The sequence below is a fragment of the Papio anubis genome, chromosome 10 (assembly GCF_008728515.1).
Source record: "Papio anubis isolate 15944 chromosome 10, Panubis1.0, whole genome shotgun sequence".
In the NCBI taxonomy this organism is placed as follows: domain Eukaryota; kingdom Metazoa; phylum Chordata; class Mammalia; order Primates; family Cercopithecidae; genus Papio; species Papio anubis.
Window position 1 is genome coordinate 66616921 of NC_044985.1, and position 24934 is coordinate 66641854.

At 35.2% G+C, this 24934-nt stretch overlaps 1 protein-coding gene across 4 annotated transcripts in view; it reads right to left on the bottom strand.

The window, feature by feature from the left end:
• Positions 1–213: 213 nt before the first annotated feature.
• NCKAP1 (NCK associated protein 1) overlaps positions 214–24934 on the bottom strand; it is a 112273-nt gene continuing 87552 nt past the window's right edge. For all 4 annotated transcript variants that reach the window (XM_021923772.2, XM_021923773.2, XM_021923774.2 and 1 more), the window contains 8 exons: positions 17688–17781; positions 10466–10548; positions 9950–10030; positions 5931–6024; positions 4052–4168; positions 3386–3495; positions 2086–2175; positions 214–1141 (listed from right to left, as the gene is read on the bottom strand). In XM_021923772.2, coding sequence (XP_021779464.1) covers positions 1025–1141; positions 2086–2175; positions 3386–3495; positions 4052–4168; positions 5931–6024; positions 9950–10030; positions 10466–10548; positions 17688–17781 — 786 coding nt within the window. In that variant the 3' untranslated portion in view covers positions 214–1024. The remainder of the gene's footprint in view (positions 1142–2085; positions 2176–3385; positions 3496–4051; positions 4169–5930; positions 6025–9949; positions 10031–10465; positions 10549–17687; positions 17782–24934) is intronic.

A 24934-nucleotide genomic window follows, 5' to 3' on the forward strand; every position in this document is an offset into this window, starting at 1 on the left:
AGTACTGTGTAATTTTATTTTCTAATTTTGGTATTTTTTTCAATAAAATGTTTTTCAAAACATTTAAACAAATCATGTAATAGCTGACCTGGTATTGAATGCTGTACTTAAGACATTCCTAAACTATTATTTTTTATATTTTAAACTAAGTTTAAACAAAAACTTTGTTATTACAGAATGAATATCCAAGGATCTTAAAGAAATCATTCAAAGTGTGATACAGTCTAGTGTTTATTTTATGTTATGGCAGGTACACTTGAATTTCAAAAATTTAAAACATATATAAAAAGTGGTTAGGGACTAACATTTGTATCAACAGTTGATAAATGTCTAAGATTGTTTATTATACAGCAGGGTACAATGGTAGTGCTAATGCCAACAGGGCACCATGGAAGTTAGTCTAAAAATTATCCCTAGGCTTTATACAAGCAACAACATATGCTGCTGTTTTTAGAATTTTGGGAAATGATCTGCTTCTAACACTAAGCAGTTCTTTAACATTTTAAAATGTTATACAGTGTTATAGTATTTAGTTTGGCAAATGTTTCAAAATAAAGTAGAAATGTATTCATAACATCACAGAAATGCACATCCAATTTTGTTTTCAATAAGAACCATAGGTACAGATCAGAACTCTTCCCTATATGAAATAATTTACACACAGATGAATGCTATATCACTATCTAAAATAATCACTAAATACAATTCTTTTTCAGAAATAAACAAGCAAAGATTTTTTTCATTATCAAATATCAAAAACATGTTGATAATGTATGTTGTTCAAATAAATGATACTCTAAAATTATAGGAATAATCTCAGTGAATTCAGTGAATGTGCAACCTAAATCAACCAAGTATACTGTAGTACAACCATATTAAGAAACCAATGATCAGAAAATACAACCGTATGAAAGAAATTTATAATCCACAAAACTTTTTCAGGCCTTAAGGTAAAATAGTTCCACAGTCTACAGGTAAAACCAAGGCAACAAAAATGCGTGCTTGTCTTGAATAAGTAGGTATTTTATGCAGAAGATGTAACACTTTGTTTGTAGACAGCATGGTATGCATTTCTCAGCAAGACATAAGGAAAACAAGATTCCAAAAGATCCATTGTAAGGAATGGGGATTCTTGTACAATCTGAAAAATTCAAAAAATGCATCAAAACTCAAGTTATTTATAATGGGAACATTTATTGACAACCAGTAAGGCAGAATTTCTATATTGTTCTTATTAGAAATAGACACGTTATTTTCCTTTTACTTAATCTAAAATGTAAATGTGCCACAGTGAATATATATCAAAAAGTTTAAAAAGGGCTACTTTTCAATTATAATATTTAATCAACAGGAATATACTGAGCACTTTCATTTTCCTCACTGATATACTAGAAATAAAAGACAATACAAAAATATTTAAAATATGGTCCATACCACCAACTCTACCTGGCAGTCCAAGACTAAGCTAGGAAGCAAAACCAAACATAAAACCAACTATAATTAAATGGAAAGCTGTAAATTCTATAGGAATTCAAAACAGAAGAAAAATTAACGCAGGCCAAAGTAATCAGGAAAGACTATCTGGAAAAAGATTTGAGGAATCATTAGGATAAATCCGATTTCTGCAGGTAAGGAAAATGATTCTAAGTGGGGAAAGAGCCACGTGGTAGAAACAAGCAAGAGCCGGTTCATAGACACTGCAGAGAGGGAAGTGACTAGGCACAGAAAATTACAAGAAATGGGCAGAATAGAGTCAGAATGTAGAAAACTCAGAAAACTGGAAGAGAGCTGACGCCAATACACTAGAAAAATACAAGGCCTAAGTGTTTTCCAACAGGTTGAAAAATTGTTCATAAAAGAATACCCATAGTTAATACTAACCTTTGATTTTGTTATTTTCTGATATTACTGAAATGATAAAATATGAGTGATGTCAGTCTTCTCTGCAAATTTTAGAAAGGTGTGGCTTATGTGAAGTAAACAAAAGGGATCAAAAAAAGTATTAAATGACTAAAATGCCAAGAAAAGACTCTCAGGAATGACTGGAACTCTTTTATTTTTAGTAAAAATTAAAATGAGACTTACCATATCTAGCAGTAAATAAACTGATTCTCTATTTCTTGTTGTAGTTTTATCTGTCTCCTGGCCAATTTTCAGTAGACTGGAGGATGCAAGCTTAAAAGTATACATACACATAAAGTGAGTTAATAAAAGGTTCATCAGTTACTTATTTTAGGTATGCTTCAGCTTCCAACACATTTCAATCATTCAGTGCTAAATATAAAATAATGAGCAATTAAATAACAAATAAAACGAGCTTAGATACCCTACATTCAAGCAGTAATTTAGAGAGTAAGGCACAAAGAGACACTAACATAATAAATGTAATCAAATATTCTTATTGGTCTTTAAAACTGATTTTTTTCAGAACAAGTCTGCTTTTAAAAATGATTCAAATTATTTTCTCTTATCCCATCATCTATACTGACTATATTTCTTAGTTCCCAAGGAAGAAGACAGTTTCACACTGGATCTGACTTCACAGAAACATTGTAAGACTAAGACATTAAACCCTGAGTGAAGGAATTATCTGCAAATGGAAAGAAACACTTAACGATTTTAATAGTGTTTTCCTTGAAATAGAAGTTATTTTCTCCTCAAGTTAGTACTGTATTTGCATTTTTAATTAAAAAATTATTTTTGTAAAAAGCTGACAGGATTTACAACCGAAAAAGAAGTAAATGTTCTAGAGTTCAGTATGCCATGGTACATCTTTCCTTTAAATAAAATATGGAAAAGGTTATATTAATAAAGAAAATAAAGAACTACATTGATACAGAAATTAAAAACCATGTTTCATGAGGCTACATTTAGCACTTCTCTCTTTTGGTAGTGTGTAGTATTTTTAATGATGAATTTATCACCATTAATGGTCTTTCTCCAAAGAAATGGAAATAAGCAAAATACGTCTTTTTAGAGGGAACAGCCTCTCTCTTGGCCTCAATTTTCCTTTGCTTTTTTCTCTTTCCACCCTAGGAAAATTTCTAAGGCAGTCCAAACATCAGCTTAGGGAGAAAAGGTCATATCGCAGAGCTCTAGAGTTGGGAAAGAAACTTCCGAGTCTAAGGGAAATAATGGACTGCTCCACGATTTTAATGCCCCACCTTTACCTGTTTCTCCCTCCAAAAAAAGAAAATAAATAAATAAATAAAAATAAAAGGAGACTGAAATTCATATACCTGAGAAAATAATTTGAAAACAATATGCCATTAGAGGGCACAAAATAAAATGTAAAATTAAAGAGAATTTATTTTTATATCTCATAGTTGTGATTTTTAGTTTTCTTTATAAAATGTGATCAGTTTTGTTATTTGATTATACATACCGCCAGAAATTCTTTAAGACGGTCTTCAATGCTTCCTTTGTGAATTGTAAACAAAGCTGCAGCAATCTGGTTGATGGCTTTGGCCAAGCAATGTATGTTGTTGCAATGCCCTGAGAAAATGCAAATAGGGTTGTGTAGACCCCAAAATAGCAAATAATACATAGCAGGCAAATCTTTAATGACTTCACAATCTACAAAAATAGTGGCATAATTAAGAGGAGAGTTGGGACATGACCGGACTTGCTCTCCTTTGACTTTCATGAACACTGATGTTTTCAAAACTAGTGTAGCAAGAGAGTAACAAACGATCGTGTATAAGTTAAACAGGCAAACACTTCTGAAAACATCTAAAAGAAATCACATATCAGTTTTATAGTACCTCGGAAACAAAAAAGAAGTGCTTAGCTGCTTTACAACATCTTATCATTCAATCCCTAAAATAATCCTATGAGTTGGATACGCCCTCACCGACCTCTACGCACATTCAGGCACACATGAGCTTACTTACACACATTTCATATATCAGGAAATTACAGTTCAGGAAAAGAGAAACAGACTATCCCATGTTCCACTACCAGTTAGTGGCAGAACTTAACTCATATTTTATTATAAAATACCAAAACCCATGATTTTTCCATTGCCAAAACAATTTGAAACCACTATTACCTTCTATAGCGGGGCTATACTGGGACATCACATTACTGGCCAGTGTTGGCAAAGAAACTGCCACAAACACCATGAGAAGGCAGGCAATTTTATACTCCTCTTCTGGACTAATGTTTTCTAAGGGACAAAAATTAAGAATAAAATCAAGGTATTTCTTCAAGATTAGTTAAGATTTGATAATCTAAACTAAACAGATTTTTATTTTTAAAATGGCTTACTTTTTTTTAGAAATAGTAAAATATTTTACTAGCATTTTATAGAATTGGTCACAATTTTGTTATAAAAAATAAAGTAGAAACAATTTATGTTACAATTGACTATTATCAACTACTTAGGCATATTTCAAGGACGTGTGATAAAACAATAAGGTAACATTTTATTTCTCTTAATTGTAAGATTATAGAACAAAAAATACAGTTAGGATAACTGCAATCCTACAATTTCCTAATTGAAAACTAAAGGGGAATTATTACTTTATGAGAAAGTTATATTTACAATTTAGAAAACTTATCTCATAAATTACTCTGCAAAATCACCAAAAAATTCTTAATTACTTTTTGAAATAGATATGAATATAATTTGAAATTTACTATTTAAAAGACATAAATGTGGGAAGTGGACTGGGTTTTCAACCTCTCTATTTTAGAAGACAGAAGAAACTAGTCATGAATAAAAATACCTAGCCTTGCCCTGAAGTTTTCAAGACACAACCCTTTCTAAAACATTATTGTGATATGCACTCAAACTGTGGGTTATTTAGGCTCTAATCACCATTAGATATAATTAAGAATTGAATATAAGAAAAAAGCCGAAATATGTTTTAAAGATTTGGTGACTACAAAAAATACAGCTATAGAAAATCAAGTAAAAATTATAATTATCCACGTGACTAAATGTAACATACTGTATGAATAAGGAAACAAAAAGCATTGTTAAACGCAAAAAAAAAAAAAAAAACAAAAAAAAAACTGATTACCTCAAACACCAGGCTGCTGCCTCAAGGGGGCAGAAAGGGCATTTTTGTAGTAGAAATAGATGAAATGCTGTATCTACTTTGTAGACAAATCAAGAAATATCTACAGGATTCTAAGCACTTTATTTCTAAGGGCTGGTCTTAAAAATTTCTGAATGTTTTATATAACACTGTACAAACTCTTGATGGTGAATAACTCTAGTCCAATAAAAATTTCTAGATCTCAATTTTATGCTATCTACCGGACCATCTCCCATCAGCATACTTCTCCTCTATCTTAAAAAATCCTTCTCTTGACTTTGCTCTTGCCTCCAGCTGCTGAGATTTTATTTCTTTGCTCCCCTTTACAATAGAACCCTTTGAGAGAGTTGTCTTATGGTTATCTTCAAGTCCTTTTCTTCCTATTCTCCCTTAATCTCCCTTACTCACTAATCAGCCTTTTGCCCATAAAACCTCACTGACACTGATCTTGTCAGTACCACCAATTAACTCTACATAGCTGATCATTTCCTTTCTATCTTCCTGGAAGCTACTCTTTCCTGGTTTTTCTTCTACTTCATTGGTACTGTCTTCTCAATTTCTCTAAATTTCTTTTTCGGTGGTTTTTCCTTTTCTCCCTGAACTCTTAAATCTTAGAATGGCTCAAGGGTCAGACCTGGATCCTCTTCACTGCTGCATCTATATACACTAAATGGCCCAGTAATCTCATCCAATCTTAAATTCCAGAAGGCGGGGATGTTTGTGTTTTATGCACTGATATAGTCCAACTACCAGCAATAACAATAACAAATTTAAAAAGATGAACACAAAGCAGGCATTTGAATATATGGTTAAATATCATACCTATACCTATGCTGCCCTGGTAAGTTTAACTAAGAGTATTTAATATTTACTAATGCATTTTACCCGATTTTTGTGAAGAAAGAGCTACGACCAACGCAGGATCAATCTCACAAGGTAATCCAGCAGCTGACGATAATTCATACACATTCATTGCAACCTGATAAAAACATAAGAGTTACAGAGCAATAAACAGTCTAACAAATTTCTGAAAAAGCTCACTGTTTGAGTCTGCCTAGAAGAACACCAGAAAATTTCAGAAACTTGGCTGAAGCAGAAACTATAGCATAACTAAGTATATTGAACAACTGATTCAATTTAGGCTGAATAGTGTGAGGTGGTGCTGGTTCTAACTTCCTACTGCTAGGCCAAACAAAACTTGTATACTTTCTGTGGCACATTCCAACAGGATCATTCTAAAGTTATCATTTCTTTTGGAAGCATGAATATAAAATATCAAGTCAGAAAAGATCAATAAATGAACAAAGTGAATCAATATTACTAGACCTATGTTTACATAGTAGTTTAATGAAAAATTATAGTGGTTCAATGTCCAATCATATCATATCTATAAATATGGCAAATTACTTACAATAGGTTTTTAAAGGAGTATTCATTTAAAAATCTGATTAGGGAGTTTCTAATAACGAAAGCAATTTTTCTGTATCACATATAGATTTCAAATATTCAAGATATTCTGACTGCTTAATAACCTCAGAAGAAAACTATCTATCTAACTGGTGTTACCTCTGATATTGTGACAAAAAAACCTTAGTATAAAATATGAAGTAAAACAGTATAGCTTAGAAAAACTGGGAACATGGCAGGGATTAAGTTCTAGATTAAAATGTTTGTAATCTATTACTCACTTCACACACACAAATTAACACACACAAATTATGATTTATGAATCATAAACCTAAATGTAAGAGCTAAAACTGTAAAATGCTTAGAAGAATACATAGGCACAAATCATCATGACATTGCAATAGGCAATGGTTTCTTAGATTGACACCAAAAGCACAAACAAAAACCCCCCAAAAATCGATAAAATGAACTTCACTGAAACTAAAAGACATCATCAACCTATAGAATTAGAGAAAAGATTTGCAAATCATGAATCTGTTAATGGACTTGTATCCAAAGTATATGAAGAACTCACAAATAGAGAAAGACAACCCAATTTAAAATGTCAAAGTTAGTTATTTCTCCAAAGAAGATATAGAAATAACCAGTAAACATATGAAAACACGTTCAACATAATTTGCCATCAGGAAAATGCAAATCAAAACAATGAGATGCCACTTCACACTCACTAGATGGCTATGATTAAGAACACAGACAATTACAAGTATTAGTGAAGATGCAGAAAAAGTGAAACCCTCATACAATGCTGGTAGGAATGTAAAATGGCACACCCAATTTGAAAACAGTTTAGCAGTTCCTCAAAAGGCTACAGTTTTCATATGACCCAGCAATTCTCTCCTGGTGTATACTCAAGAGAAGTAATACACGTTCACATAAAAACTTGTACACGGATGTTCACAGTAGCAGTGTTTCTAATAGCTAAGAAGTGAAAACAACCCAGATGTCCATCAATTGATGTGAATAAACAAAATGTTGTATATCCATACAATGAAACATTATCCAACAATCATTTTAAAAAGTGCCATTATATGCTGTAATATGTATGAATCCTGAAAATATGCTAAGTGAAAGAAGCCAGTATCAGAAGACTACACATGACGATTTATATAAGTGTCTAAAGTATTCTAATTTAAACAGAAAGTAGATTAGTCATTGCCTAGGGCTAGGGATGGGCGACAAGAAGTGGAATGGGGAGTGACTGCTAACGGGTACAAGGCTTCTTTTTCGGGATGATGAAAATGCTCTAAAGTTGACTGTGGTGATGGTTGAACAATTCTGGCACTACACTAAAAACCACTGAATTGTGCATTTTCAATGAGTAAATTTTCTGCGGTGACTTATAACTCAATAAAGCTGTTAAAAAACATGTTTGTTTGTTTGTTTTTAAACAGTTAAGTTCTACTGAAAGTTTGCTGGAAACTAAACATGATTATGTCAGGTGAAAATTGAATGACTGCTCAGAATATATATAGAATTCTCATAATTCTGCACATTAGTGTCTTCTCAAGAACTGATTAGTTTTTGTCTCCTTATTTTTTCTGTAGTGTTTCCACTTAGGAAATCATTTTGAGCTATTTGCACACAGTTTTCAATCATAGAATCACTAGACAATCACTGATCTCAAATGTTTATTTTGTACAACACACTGTAAGAGAAACAACAGCAACAACAACAACAACAAGTCTGGATCTTCAAGATATATACGATTTGGTATAAATATAAGTAGAAAAATATAATTATAATACAAGGCAGATTATGTTCAACTCCACAGGAGATAAACAAGTTCTCTGATAACACTAAGAAAAATGAAGTTCTTTATCAGTGGAGAATCTAGGAATGCTTCTTAGAAAATGGCAATTGAATGAGGCCTTAAAATACAGTAGGATTTCAAAAGGCAGAAAGAGAAAAGGGTGGTATTTTCAAGTAGAATAAATTACTTGATAATAATTAGTTGATAATAAATGCAACAGAAAGATCTAGTTAGCTCACAGAATACCATATAAAAAGAGGGGCAGAGTAAGAAAGAGAAGAGAGTGGGAGAAGGAAGAAAGAAGTGGTAGAAGATAAGCCTCAAAAAGTTTGAGTGGCACCAATTTTTTTTTTTTTTTGAGATGGAGTTTTGCTCCTGTTGCCCAGGCTGGAGTGCAATGGCAAAATCTCAGCTCACCACAACCTCTGCCTCCCTGGTTCAAGAGATTCTCCTGCCTCAACCTCCCGAGTAGCGGGGATTACAGGCATGCACCACCACACTCAGCTAATTTTGTATTTTTAGTAGAGATGGAGTTTCTCCATGTTAGTCGGGCTGGTTTCTTACTCCTGACCTCCGGTGACAGAATCCACCTCGACCTCCCAGGGTGCTGGGATTACAGGCTTGAGCCACTGTGCCTGGCCTGAGTGACACAATTTTAGAAGATTCTTGGTGTCATACAAAGGAGTTTAGACATTATTTTTTTTCAATCAGTGCTTTTCAAGATATGTGAAACGGAAACAATCTAAGAAATGTGTCAGTTTAGAAAACACAAATGTGAGTCCTGATATATCACTTACTAGATGTATAACCACTGGACAATCATTGCTAGGTTTAGATCAATAGTTGGATTTCATGGCTCAATAGATTTCCAAAACAAAAACGGTAAGCTCACAGAAGGCTGCCAACCTGCTGTTTTATATATATTACATATAATCGAATACTAAAAATATTTTTAAAATTACAGCCTACAATTACATCCTTTTATAGGAAATGACTTAACATCAATTTTAAACTTAATGAATTTCATTGTATTTAAAACAACTATTATTTCATTGCCTCATCTTTTTTTTTTTTTTTTGAGATGGAGTCTCACTCTGCTGCCCAGGCTGGAGTGCAGTGGCATGATCTTGGCTCACTGCAAGCTCCGCCTCCCAGGTTCACGCCATTCTCCTGCCTCAGCCTCCCGAGTAGCTGGGACTACAGGCGCCCGCCACCATGCCCGGTTAGTTTTTTGTGTGTGTATTTTTAGTAAAGACGGGGTTTCACCATGCTAGCCAGGATGGTCTCGAACTCCTGACCTCATGATCTGCCCACCTCGGCCTCCCAAAGTGCTGGGATTACAGGTGTGAACCACCGTGCCCGGCCGCCTCATCTTTCTTAATTTCTTTATCCCCATGTATAAACAGCTATCCCGTTTAGAAAAAAAAATCTATTTTTAGTCAATTTTGCATTGCTATAGGTGATCAAAGATTGAATTTCAAAATGCCTAGGTAGTATTTTGGAGCTGAGCTCTCAAAGATTCAATTACAAAGGCAAGCATGTTTACATTACAAAGGCAAGCATGTTAACTAACCACTCTAAAATAGAAACTTTATAGTAGTTTAGGATTTATTACATTTTATTGCATATGTAATTTAAATATTTTGCTTTAGAGACTGTAAACCCCAACCATAAATTATATTATTACCTTCATATCAGTTTCCCTTGGAATGTGATCCTTAAAATCTTCAATTGAACTTACAAGAAAAGGAATGTGGTAGGACAAGACCTAGGCAGGAAAACGAATACAGAATTATTTTTCAATGGCAAACCCTAAACTTACAAAATATTACCAATTGATTAATTTTAGTTTCATAAAAATTATTTTACTTTATCTACTTTGTGAGTTTTCAAAAATTCGAAGACATATGAAAATGAAATACATTCAAAATTATTCAATATTAAAGCAAGTATAGTCAAAATTGAAAATACTCTACTGATAATGAAGAGCAATAACCATGCAAGTTATATTCTCCAAGCAGCAGTACCACAACAAAAAATGAGCTTAAATAACTAATGTTATGTATGTTATTTTCTGTAACTACTAAAACTGGAATTTTAATTATATCATTGCCAAGTATGAATCTGAAAAGTAAGTTTAAACTTCTGAGAAATTAAAAGGGATTGTTTGGATACACAGTATATACTTGTAATGGTTTCTTACATCTCTAAGTGCTTCTTGTGCCAATGATCGGAAGGATAAAATTACACCAATTATTGTCATCCTCTTCAAGACACTGTCAACAGCTAAATTCAAAGAAACAGAAGGAGAAGAGAATAAAAAAGTGCGAACTGAATTCTTTCTTAACCTTGGAAAAAAATCTAAATTTATTAAAGTAATAAAATTCCCATGATAGCAGGCACAATTAACAGTAATTTGATTACAATAATGATTAAAGAGAGAAATATATTGATAGCTGATATTTAATCTGGTTAAACTTTTAAGTAACTATAGTTCACATCAAATGGAGTATATTGTATTCTTTTAAAAGGGTTAGATGGTTCACAAGTAGCTAACTATATAACCCTATTTCACAAAAGGTAGGGGCAGGAAGAAGGGAAGACAGACTAGATGAGAAAGAAGCTGATCAGAGTGAACAGGAGTTAAATCCTCAAGCAGCCCAGAAACTCAGCAGTGCTAAATTCTTAAATTGTTAAGGTCTTGAGTTAAGAAACAAAAAATGCCTGTTGAGAACACAAGCAGTTTTGGCAGGACCAGTTTGCTGAAGCCTATGAACAGATTTGATCACTTACATATTGGTTAGAGAGCTTTATTCTAAAAATTATTAATAGATTTTCAAGGCTGAGCATGGTGGTTCACATCTGCAATCCTAGCATTTTAGGAGGCTGAGCCGGGAAGACTGCTTGAGCCCAGGAGTTCACGAACAGCCTGGGCAACATAGCAAGACCCTGTCTCTACAAAAAATAAAAAAAATCAGTCGGGTGTGGTGGCATGAGCCTGTGGTCCTAGTATTCGGGAGGCTAAGATAGGAGGATCCTTTGAGTTCAGGAATTAGAGGTTGCAGTGAACTATGATCACGCCACTGCACATCGGCCTGGGTAAAGGAGCAAGACCCCATCTCTAAAAAAAACAAAACTCTGTTAACAAAATAGGATTGGAAGAGTCAATATGATGGTTCAATACCTTCACATTTTATAAAGCCAAAACATTTATTGCACACCATATACAAAGCCTTATACTATGTAGTAAAAGAATAAATATAAACAGAATAATGATCTAGACCTCAAATAGCAGACAATCTAAATGGGCTGTCATGAAAACTAAGAAATATAATTCCATTTATGTAAACTAAAAAAGATATATATACAGACCTATATTTGTACTTACATAACAAATTTCTGGAAAGAGATGCATACTACAGTAACTATTAAAGTTACTAGTTGAGGAGTAGGAATAGAGAGAAGTATTTTATTTTCAACTTTCTACCTTCTGTGTAGCTTATTTAAACTTTGACCATAGCATCTTTTATTAAACCATACAAATAGGCCTAATATAAGCCAAATGTGAATTAAAATAGTCATGTTAACAAAATTATATAAGGCACAAATTAATTAAAAATTCCATGTGAGCAGGAACTACTCTTCATCTTTTCATCTACCTGTAGCACTCAGCATAGTATCTGATACCCAGATGACTAGTAGATATTCAATTAGATGGTAATAATCAAGATGAGACTCAGTTGGGTGGCTGAGGCGGGCGGATCACGTGAGGTCAGGAGTTCAAGACCAGCCTGGCCAACATGTGAAACCCCGACTCTACTAAACATACAAAAATTAGAAAAGCATGGTGATACATGCTTGTGGTCCTGGCTACTCGGGAGACTGAGGCAGGAGAATCGCCTGAACCCGGGAGGCGGAGGTTGCAGTGAGCCAAGACTGTCCCACTGCACTCCAGCCTGGGCGACAGAGTGAGATGCCACCTCAAAAATAAAGAAAAAAAACAAGAGAGACTAGGAAATTGCTACTACCCAGAGAAAGAAATGATGGTGAAAGAAAAGATTTCTCTGAGAAATGTTATCCAAGTTGGGCATAAAGGGGGATTAAGAAGAAAAAAGCCTTCCAATTCAGAAAATAAAGCAGTAACAAATTCAGAAAAAGGAATGATAGAGAATAAAATGAATCAGAGAAGATTCAGTGTGATATAGCCATATATTTTCCAAAGTACGTTACCCAGAATTTAATCAAGTTCTCAAAGACTATACCCTACAACCTCATCTTGAATGTGTACAATAATGACACATTAAAAGTTCTAAGATACTTCACAGTAAGAAACACTGCTTAACGTATTGTTTAATGGATTATTTGCCAAACCATTTGGCCACTGGCACTTCCCTTCACCCCACATAACGTCCACTAACTTCCCAAGGAACTAACTCTAGACAGAGGCTACGTGGGTCTTGGACCAGGCAAACAAATAAGTAGTGGGGGACAGGAAGAGAGGCAATGCTGGTCAATTATTTCATTAATCCAAATAGCAGCTTTCGAACGTCATGCTAAGGAGTTTATACTGTATCCTTCAAGCAATGAGTGTGTTGTTCAGGGTGTTCAAAATATAAAGAGTTATATGAAAAGAATTCTGTTTAGAAATGACTCTTCCCATTTTAAAAATAATAACACAATTTTTAAAAAAAATCTAATGTAGCATAGGGCCAAACAATGTATACCTTTGGACCAAATGTGACACACCAATTTGTAAACTCTCATCTATAAGACACAGCTACAGCACATGGAATATGAGGAGTGAAAGAATCAGAGAGGATATCCAGTTTTTCCAGTATGACTCACTGGATGGATGGTGAGAGAGGTAACAAAATAGTCAATAAAGAAAACAACAGGTTTTTTCTCCTCACCTACTTATGCCTGCCATGGAAGAGATACTTCCCATTCCAGGGATGTTGTGGAAAACCTGTGGGTCATATAGCTGAAAATATTTAACACAATGTTTCTAAACTTTTGTATGATTCCAAATGACCCAGAGGACTTGTTAAAACACAGACTGCTGGGCCTCAAGCCCAGAGTTCTGAGTCAGCATGTCTGAAGTGGGGCCCAGTAATTTACATACTTAACACATTCCCAGGTGGTGCTGTTGCTTGTCCCTGGGTTATACTTTGAGAAGCCCTGGTCAAACTAGTACTTGGTTTATTAAACATCTGGAGATCAACAGAAGATAGTTAAAGCTGAAGATAAATATTAGATAAGGGAAGAGAAAATTTTGGATAACATTTTTCCAATAGGATTGCTGAGTAAAAATGGAAGAGTAAGATATCACAAACTGACACTACATAAAAGATGAACCTGCAAAAATGACGAAGAATAGAGGTAAAAGTATTGGCAAATAAAGAAAATAAACCTTTAATAAAAAGGAGAATAAAACAGATAAACACTACAAAGAAATAAACAGAATGAGAGTTGAGGAAAAAGCACCAAATCTTGCAAATGAGTAGTCAGTAACAAACTTTCAGAAAGGTTTCAGGAAAGTGGACATATTGCAGCATACCAAGAGTGGACAGGTGGGACGATCAAACAGTGCATACAAACTAGTCAAAAAGTTTCTAAGTAAGACAGGCAGTAAGATGAAAAAGAGGCCAGTTTAACAACAGACTTAAAAAGTGTTATTTCACAAGCAGTACTTGGCTTTCAGGGTGCAGAAGACTGTCTAGGGATCAGGAAAATTGCTTTGTGGGAATGAATGTAGCAAGGGAGAATGTAGCATAAGGGAGAATGTAGCAAGGGAGAATGTAGCATAAGGGAGAATGCATTAACCAAATTTCATAGTCCAGAATGGACAAAATACATAAAGCTAGGAATAGGTGATCAGGAAAGCAGAGAGGCATAAAACTTTCAATGAGGTAGAACAAGGAGTTCAATAGGTGCAAAGGAACAGGAGAGCTAGAAGGCATGGCTATGATCTGAGAGTTGAATTTCAAAGTTCAAGATTTTTACTAGTGGAACAATTTCAGGAAATAATAACATCCAAAGTACTGCGAAAGTAAAGATCTACAGAGGCAACTTTTGGGGTTTGTAGATGATGGCAGAAAGGCATAAGTGAATCAAATGAGTTTTCAAAGAAAAAATTGCTGTAGGAAAACTAGAAATATTTTTAGTCTGGAATCGGGGAGTCAGTAAAGTGATGAACCTAGTCCCAAGAAACAGAATGTCAGAGAATTAAAAAAATATGAAACAGAGACATAGATTTGCTCAAATCACACAGGAAGTCTTAAAACTGATACTAAGGCCAGGCACGGTGGCTCACACCTGTAATCCCAGCACTCTAGGAGGTCAAGGTGGGTGGATCACTTGAGGTCAGCAGTTCGAGACCAGCCTGGACAACATGGTGAAACCCCATCTTACTAAAAATACAAAAATTAACCAGGTGTGGTGGTGCATGCCTGTAGTCCTAGCTACTTGGGAGGCTGATGCAGGAGAATTGGTTGAACTGGGAGGTGGAGGTTGCAGTGAGCTGAGACTGTGTCATTACACTCCAGCCTGGGCGCCAGAGGAAGGCTCTGTCTCAAAAAATTAAAAAATAAAACTAGATAAAATAGAATAAAAATAAAATAAATTCTAGATTGCCTCCCAATTCAGATCAGCTTTTAATAAATCATAATGCTTTATCTTTTTAAAATAATGTGCTTGTTGACTGTGAAAAACTCCTTCAAAAACACATTGACCTCTGGATATGGACATGGGGAGAAGGAAGCACAAAGGAATAAATAAAAAGAGAATGTGTTAGAAAACAGTTCAATTGCTGAAAAAATAGTTCTCTCTACTCTCCTAAATGAGTCGCTCTCAAGTAAATCTTTTCTTTTCCCAAATTACAGAAAAGATTTAATAAATTATACTTAAAGACAAATTTGTTATATATGGTTCATTAATATTCAACAATTTAGATTTTGGCTTTGGCCAATTCCAAAATGGTCAATGAGTTAGTGGTCATCAGTCACCATTAACTATTATATGCAAAATTCAAGTAAGCAGAATCTTGACAAAAGACTATGAATTTTGTTTTGAAAACTTGAAAATTCTGTTTGGAATTTTAACAAATTCCATTGTTTCAATTCCACAAATGAGAGTTAAATAAAGTATTGAACACTGCAGTGAATTATTTGCTTCTCACTAGATGGTACAGTCAAAAGATTGTTAGCAGGAAAGTAAATAGGGTTAAGGTCAATGGGGTGGTCAAATGAGTATTTAAAAATGGGAGAAAACATGAAGAAAACAAAAATAATAACAATAAAGGAGTGGAAAATATAAGTAGCTAGTAAACCAATGTACAATAACAAAAGAAAGATCAGGAGAGGTTTAAAAAGTAATTTCCTACTTACTCATACTCCTTCTCCCTATAATGCTACCAAGTCTATTTTTTTGTTTTTAAAGTATCATATAATAAAAATGACCTTTTCTTTTCCTTTTGGTGTACAGCTCCAATTTTTTTTCCCTTTGAAATACAGTTTTGTTCTTGTCGCCCAGGCTGTAGTGCAATGGTGCTATCTCAGCTAACTGCAACCACTGTCTCCCTGGTTCAAGTGATTATCCTACCTCAGCCTCTCAAGTAGCTGGGATTACAAGCATGTGCCACCACGCCTGGCTAATTTTTGTATTTTTAGTAGAGACAGGGTTTCAACACGTTGGCCAGGCTGGTCTGGAACTCCTGATCTCAAGTGATCTGCCTGCCTTGGCTCCCAATATGCTGGGATTACAGGCCTGGGCCACCGCACCCAGCCCCAAATGTTAACATGTATAGATTTGTGTTACTACTATGTAACACAGTGATATGTATTGTATGATACACATGATAGATTTGTATCACCACTATGGTGAGCAGCACTTTCATCACCCTAAAAATCTCCCTCAATGCTTTCCCTTTATAGTCCTGGCAACCACGGATCTGTCCTATAAGGTAATCTTTAATTCTTATTCAATAAGAATTAAATAAGTTTTACAGGATAAAACAGCCTAATAAAGTGATTCTCTAAAGCATTTAAGAGAAAAATGTCAAATGTGAAGTATGTTAAATACTGCATGGCTTTACTTTTCTTTTGGATTATTTCTTATTTAGGAACATAAACTTGTTCTCTGGCTTTCTCAAATATAAAGAATATTTTATCTGGGATTTCATTTTTTTTTAGTGTTGAGAAGGCTTTTAAATTAATCAAGAAGTATAATTTTAAAATAATTTTTCATTATAACTTTAACAGTTCAAGTAAAAAAAGCAAAAGAAAATAACATTAGCCGGGCGCGGTGGCTCAAGCCTGTAATCCCAGCACTTTGGGAGGCCGAGACGGGCGGATCACGAGGTCAGGAGATCGAGACCATCCTGGCTAACATGGTGAAACCCCGTCTCTACTAAAAATACAAAAAACTAGCCGGGCGTGGTGGCGGGCGCCTGCAGTCCCAGCTACTCGGAGGCTGAGGCAGGAGAATGGCGTGAACCTGGGAGGCTGAGCTTGCAGTGAGCCGAGATCGCGCCACTGCACTCCAGCCTGGGTGACACAGCGCGAGACTTCGTCTCAAAAAAAAAAAAAAAAAAAAAGAAAATAACATTAAATCAAGTATATCTAAAACAGTTATCTGGCTGAACACACTTTAATACTTAAGATTCACTGTTATTTCACAATATACCTCCCACAAAGAATCAATGTCAAGAAGACATCACACTTTTTTTTTTTTAAGTTGTAGGTTCAGGTTTTCATCAATGGAATATTAGCTAAGAACAAAAAGAAACAAATTACTGATCACTTAACAACATGGATGAATGAATCTCAAAAACATTATGCTAAGTGAAAGAAGCCAGACACAAATTTAATCTATAGTGACAGAAATAAGATCAGTGGTTGTCTGGCCTGGGGCCAGAGACTGGGGTAGGAGACCAACTACAAAGCGATAGCAAACAATTTTTCAAAGTGATGGAACTGTTCCATACCTAGACTGCGGCAATGGTTATATGAATGTATCCATTTGTCAAAATCCATAATGTCGTTGGCTTAAATGGTACATTTTATTGTATGTAACTTATACGTATAGTTGATTTTTAGAAAACAGGCTCAGAAGCTAATCCTTTTAGTCTAAATTAATGTAGATTTATTGTATTAAATTTAATGGGCTCAAAACTAAATTGATACTGGTAATATTCAAGAAATAGCAACACATAGTATACTAAGAGTATGGTTAAGAAAAATTATGAAACAGATAAGTCACACACACGCTTATATGATCCTTTGCAAAAATGTTCTAGTTCTCTTCATAAGCTAAAGAGTACTTTTCATAATTTATTACTTGTATTTATGTTACAAATGTTGAGCCAAAGCTAAATACTGAGTATCAACATCTTCTTATGTTTATAAAAAGTATCATGAGTTACCCACATGATAATCTTTTAAAGAGTGCAGCCATCTGGTCTGGTTTGTCAAAGCTGGTCCTCATTTGTGTTAACACATCAACATTCTCCACCACAAGTTTCTAAAAAAAAGAAAGATCCTAGGTCAGGCACAGACCTCTTCGTGTTAATGAGATAAGAGCATGCTTGGAAATTACAATCTGGCAAGTAGGAAACACGATTCATGAAATCCAGATGCCCTATGCTATATATTTTTGTTGCTGTTTCAATAAAAGAATCTGAAAATTATTTACATAGCTTAGTGTTTCCCTGCAGTTTACAAATTAAGAAGGAAGGAGTTCAGGAAAAGCAACAAAGATAAGTGGTAGGATAAAGAATCACCTTATACTTAGACACTGAACAGCATCAATAATAAAAAGTAGACACTAAAATGGACATAGCAACAAATTCCAATTGAAACAAAAGAACTTGCTAAAGTTAAACCTGGCCAAAGGCAGGCTACAGTATGCCTGTAGACAATGAGTTTATTACTGGATACATACAATCAGAGGGAGAATAACTTGTTAGGGTATGGTACCACTTGATGGGGATTATATAATAGCAATGTTTCCCAACAAAAATTATAAAATGGAAGTATAAACTATCTACTTCTCTTTCACAGACCCCTGAGAAAAGGGAAGAGAAAAGAAGGAACAGATAAAGAAGGGAAGGGTGTGAAGGATAACTATTCAAGAAAAGTGTAACTCATTGAAGAATGCTCTCCTTAAAAGAAACATTAAAAAAGTAATTTAGTTTAAAAATTATAACACAAATGGAGAATTAATTTCATTCTGTCAGAGGTAAGCCTTGACAGCGATAAACAGAGTTTCTAAAACAATGAAGGGAGAAGTGAGAGAGACATTCTGCTCTTTGTTGCACTGTTACCTAAGCGGTCTGCTTTCACCACTAAGTTCACCACTATCACACTTCCCAGTTCTTTCACAATGTAAGTGAAGTTTATAATTTAATTTCTGATCTCTATATCTCTGCAAAGTTCTTATAAATCAGAATTTTCTTTACTTTTGTTCTCTATAATGGTTCTCAGCCCTTGTATACATCAAAATCACCTGTGGTGCTCTTTCCAAATACACATATCCAGGCTTCATTCCTGGTTATTTCAAGGCAGCAGACCTGGTTGGGAAGGTGCAGCAAGCATATAAAATGCCACAGTGGTTTTTTTACAAATGAAAGGTTGGTAACATCTGATTTAAGGGAAAAAAACTATGCAGAAAATCCATAACAATATTTTTTTCAAAAACACTAGTATAAGTGTTGTTTAGGTTGCTTGATGTTACTACTTCAGATTATTTATTATGCTGCTAAAAAGAAGTTAAGCTCTAGTCACATTTATTTGCCGAGTTTAACTTCTATGGTCTCTGATTAGACTGCCTGCTCACTCTGGGCCAAAACAAAACTCTCCCAACCTAAAACTCGATTTAATAAACACTCAAACTCTATGCCCAAGCCTGACAGTGACCATGCACTTTAAACATAGTATCACGTATTACTGAATCAACACCATCGAATTTAAAATGTACCTTATTCTATGTATCACTAAAAGGAAAAAAAAAAACAAACAAACTACTAACACTATAAGATACATACAATTTCAGAAATATTAATATGTTTAATAATAAGAGCAACTATAACCATTAGCTCTTATACAAGGTAATTTATAACCATATTTACTATAATCCAATTAAGGGAGGTAATATTCCAAGTTTACAGCTGAGGAAACTAAGGTCAGAGAAGTTGGATAACTTGTCCAAAGTTACAATGATATTCAATAGTTAATTTGGAATTTGAATTCAGGTATGTCTCATTTTAAAATCCATGTTCTTAATCCTTAAAGAAATGGTTCCCCATCTTTTGTGTGCATCAAAATTCTCTAGAGGACTCCTTAAAAACACACATTGCTGGGTCCCAGCCCAAAAATTTCTGACTTAGCAGGTCTGAGACAGAGAACAAAAACCTACATTTTTAACCAGCTCCAAAGTAATGCTGCTTCTGCTGGTCTGAGAAGTAAAATTTGTGAACCATTACCCTAAATTATTTGCTGGCTTTCTATTCTTTGCTCTCTATAAAGTTATTAATTAATCTCACTGATGAATAAACTGAAAGCTGGCAGTAATGATAGGAATTACCAATGCAATGGTTTAGAGTAAGTTTAGACAGAGTGAGTGAAATAAATCAAGATTTTAAAAAATGTTTGATTTAATTTACTTGATATTGTGTTAAAAAGAAAGTGTTAAAATTCTTGGTAAAATTCGTATTTAAATTTCCTACTTCATTTGAAAAAATGTCTTTTAGAATCCCATGAAGAACTAGAAGAACTGATCTGTAAAATGAAAACAATTCTTTTGGCCGACTGGAAGGAGAAATGGACTCAATGGGCACAACCCCAAATAAAACACCCAAGAGTTTTAGTAGAAAAAAAGATGGCTGCTTTCTTCTCCTGAAAGGAAAAAACATGTTTCACCATGAGTACACATACATAGTGTTATGTCTGACACACAATTTATTCACAACCATCAAATATAAAAAAGCTCTACTTAATTAGCACACAAATTTACTCCATAAAACAAAAAGGTCCTCAGCTAAAACAGGAACTAAAATAATTAAGGTCACCTTTAAGATAAAAAGAAAAAGATACAATCAAATGATATTTAGTTTCTATCAGTTTAGATTAAATCTTTTAAAAATGGAAATAAAAGCAAAGAAGTGGCCAGGCATGGTGACTCACACCTGTAATCCCAGCACTCTGGGAGGCCACGGTGGGAGGATCACCTGAAGCCAAGAGTTTGAGACCAGCCCGGGCAACATAGCAATATTTCGTCTCTACAAAAAACTTTAAAAGGCTGGGCACAGTGGCTTATACCCGTAATCCCCATGCTTTGGGAGGCCGAGGTGGGCAGATCACCTGAGGTCAGGAGTTCGACATTAGCCTGTCCAACATGGTGAAACACCATCTTTACCGAAAATACAAAAAGTACCAGGGCATGGTGGCAGGTGCCTGTAATTCCAGCTACTCGGGAGGCTGAGGCAGGAGAATCGCCTGAACCTGGGAGGCAGAGGTTGCAGTGAGCTGAGATTGTGCCATTGCACTCCAGCCTGGGCGACAAGAGCAAGACTCTGTCTCCAAAAAAAAAAAAAGCTTAAAAAAATTTAGGCACAGTGTTACATGCCTATATTTCTCAGCTACTCAGGAAGGTATGCCCAGAAGTTCGAGGCTGCAGTGAGCTATGAACGTGCAACTGCACTTCAGCCCCGGGGACAGGGAGAACCTGTCTCTTAAAAAAGAAAGAAAGAAAAAAAAACCAGCCAAGAAATTAAGAACGACGTTTAAAATATTACAGTTTCCCCCAAAACACTGTATATACTAACTCTGCTATTAGAGATATCACAAAGTTCTGCTGAGGAGAGTCACAGGGATATCTGGTAATATAAAAAAAAATTAATGTTCATACTCTTTGATCCACTTTTAGAAACGTTTCCTATCAAATGCTCAAACATGCTGGTGAGGTTGCAGAGAAAAAGAATGCTTATGCACTGCTGATGGGAATGTAAATTAGTCTAGCCACTGTGAAAAGCAGTTTGCAGATTTCTCAAAGAACTTAAAACAGAATTACTACTCAACCCAGCAATCCCATTACTGGGTATATACCCAAAGGAATATAAATCGTTCTAACATAAAGACCCATGCATGTGTATGTTCACTGCAGCACTATTCACAACAACAACAAAAAAGACAAGGAATCAACCTAAATGCCCATCGACAAGAGGCTCAATAAAGAAAATGTGGGGTGTGTGTGTGTGTGTGTGTGTGTGTGTATATATATATATATATATATCATGAACTACTACACAGTCATAAAAAAGAACAAGATCATGTCCTTTGCAGCAACATGGATAGAGCTGAAGGTCATTATCCTAAGGGAATTAACACAGGAAGAGAAAACCAAACACCTCACATTTTCACTTAAAAGTGGGAGCTAAATATCAAGTACACATGGACGGCACAGTGGCTCACGCCTGTAATCCCAGCACTTTGGGAGGCTGAGGTGGGTGGATCACAAGGTCAGGAGATTGAGACCATCCTGGCTAACACAGTGAAACCCCATCTCTACTAAAAAATACAAGATATTAGCCAGGCATGGTGGTGGGTACCTGTAGTCTCAGCTACTCAGGAGGCTGAGGCAGGAGAATGGCATGAACCCAGGAGGCAGAGCTTGCAGCGAGCCGAGATCGTGCCACTGCACTCTAGCCTGGGTGATGGAATAAGACTCTGTCTCAAAAAAAAAAAAAAGGTGACAAAATAATCTGTATGCCAAACCTGTGACATGTCATTCGCCCATGTAACAAACCTGCACATGCACCCGCTGAATGTAAAATAGAAGCTGGAAAGAAAAAAAAACACGCTCAAACAAGTATGTAAACTGTGTAGAAGTGTTGATTAAATGTAGAGAATTTTAAATGTCTAAAACTGCTCCTTTCAGAAATCCACTCATGTCAGAGGTAAAAAAATAAGGCATAAACCTATCAAAAAAAAAAAAAAAAAAAAAAGGAAACAGCAGAAAAAACAAGATCAAATGAGAAAAGTCAACACATTTCTGGAAGATGGAAACTAGAGCAAAGAATAAGGAGAGGTGAGAAATATGATTAGCAAGTTCTTATAACGGAGACACAATGTAGAAGCAAGTTAAATCACACCTCAAGAGGGAGGAAGGAATCAGAAATTGAAGGCAATGGCACAGAAAGGAAGGCTTGAGGCTGAAAACAAGACAACGACTTAATCATGGCAGTCTGCCAGATACATAAAACCTCCTATCTCCACCCTGCACTAATCTCCAAAAGACTTCCACTCTCCAGCTGAAGGTCATGTGCTTGATGAATTATTTGCAGGAATCCTCTGAAGCCTAGGATGACTATACCTTTCTCCAGAGAAGATTTGTGTTAGCTTCTGCTAAGTACATTGGGGCACTACTAACCTAGGACCACATTAATCCAGGTCCAAGGCTTGAGATGCCTTAGACAAAGCATACAACATAAACAGGCTGCAAATTCCCGGGAGGGGTGACTCATTTCCAGTTCACCCTTACCCTGAAGGTCTAACCCTTTGGAGTGTCTATATAAAGAGGGTTGGGGAGAAATTATGCAGACTTCTCACACCCTTTGAGAAAGTTGCTCTAGGTTTTTGACTACTGACACCCTTGTCCCAAAAGGCCACCAGAATTCAGCTTAGTTTTCCAAATGTTACTTCTGCTTCAGTACACGTACCTGGGTGAAAAGTGGCTTCAAAAGCTGGGCTTATGTCTCTGATTTCCCAGGTTCTCCCTGGCATTAGCCTAGAAATACTTCACTATCTTTTTAGTTCTTCTTTAAAGAAGATTCTTTTATAGATATATCTATGTATCTCCAGCTTTTTAAGTTGTTCTTTGAAAATAAGGTGGTCTGAATTACCTAGACTACCAATACTGGAAGCAAAAATCTGTAAGTTCTTTTGCTTCTATAATTTCAAAAATTAGGTTATTCTAAGGAAATTTTATAGGACACTAAAGAAATTAAAATAATCACTGACAGAATAACTTTTAGAGATTTCCATACAACATACTGAATTTATCTATATGAAACATCATTATGATCTGTAGGATTTCTTATGTAATAAAATACAAGAATACATATGAAGTATGCCTCTGTACACAGAGGCTGAGAAAACAAAGTCACAAATAAACACCTTCTCAAGTTCTTAATAATACACAAGCAGTTGAATACTAAACAATCCGGATTACACCTTGAGGTTATTAGGAGAGATCTCAAACAAAATCACTATAAAACATTATACAATTCCAGAAAATGGAATCCTTACAACTAACCTTGTTTTGAAGAACTAAATGATGAAGGCACAATATTAAAAATACAAATATTTCATAGGAAGCCTTTTGAAAAACACAATCCTTAAATAAGTCAGGATTTAGTATTTGAGAAGCAAAAAAGTAAAAACAAATACCAAAACTAATCATAATTACTACAATATTAAATCTAATAAAATATGGAAGTTATTATGAAGGTAAAATGAAAAGTCAAGTAAGAAAAAAATCACACAGGAGATTACCAGAAAGCTAACATCAAAAGTTTTCAAGAAAAAATGTTTTAACATCCTTAACCATCTTGGTTAAGGATATTTAAAAAGTCAACATTGTTTACAGTAGTTCCACATTCCCCTAACTTTAAATTTTAATAATATCTGAGAAAAAGAGAATACAGCCACTCCAACATATGAGAGAGAAATGTTAAAACATAAGCACCTTCCGGCCGGGCGCGGTGGCTCAAGCCTGTAATCCCAGCACTTTGGGAGGCTGAGACGGGCGGATCACGAGGTCAGGAGATCGAGACCATCCTGGCTAACACAGTGAAACCCCGTCTCTACTAAAAAGTACAAAAAACCAGCCGGGCGAGGTGGCGGGAGCCTGTAGTCCCAGCTACTCGGGAGGCTGAGGCAGGAGAATGGTGTAAACCCGGGAGGCGGAGCTTGTAGTGAGCTGAGATCTGGCCACTGCACTCCAGCCTGGGCGACAGAGCGAGACTCCGTCTCAAAAAAAAAACAAAAAAAAAACCCAAAAAACATAAGCACCTTCCATTTCTTCTCAAGAACGAGAATATATTTGATAACATTCATACTTAGAGACAAGGCTAAAACAGTTAAGTTTATAAAATAATTGTTAAAAGACTAGGATAAAATCTGTACTCAAAAAAAGACTCTAGAATAATGGACAATACCTAACAAGATAAACTTTACTAAGAAAAACTACAAAGCATACACTCAGGTCTAAAAATTTCACAAAATATAAGATGTGGAACGCCATGGTTTAAGGTTAGCATAAGAGAAAAAAAGAGAAAATTCATCTGATTGCAAGTTGATTGTGAAAACAGTATGCCTACCAAATGTGTTCATGCTATCTTAAATTGTATGAGGAAGTACAGTATCCAGAATAGATCAATGTACCCTCACTTACCAGACCTTATCTGAAACTCATTATTGGTTCAGGGCACTATTCTCTAAGAGTGACACAAAAAAACCAGAGTGTGTACAGAGGAAGGAGTGACAAAGATGGCAAAGAGACTGAATATGAATCTATTCCACACGGGGAAGAGAAAGATGACACATGAAGGGAAGCAGTTTTTAAATATGTGAAGGGTGATCCTGTCAAAGGCAATCTCTGCCTCTTGATGTAAGAA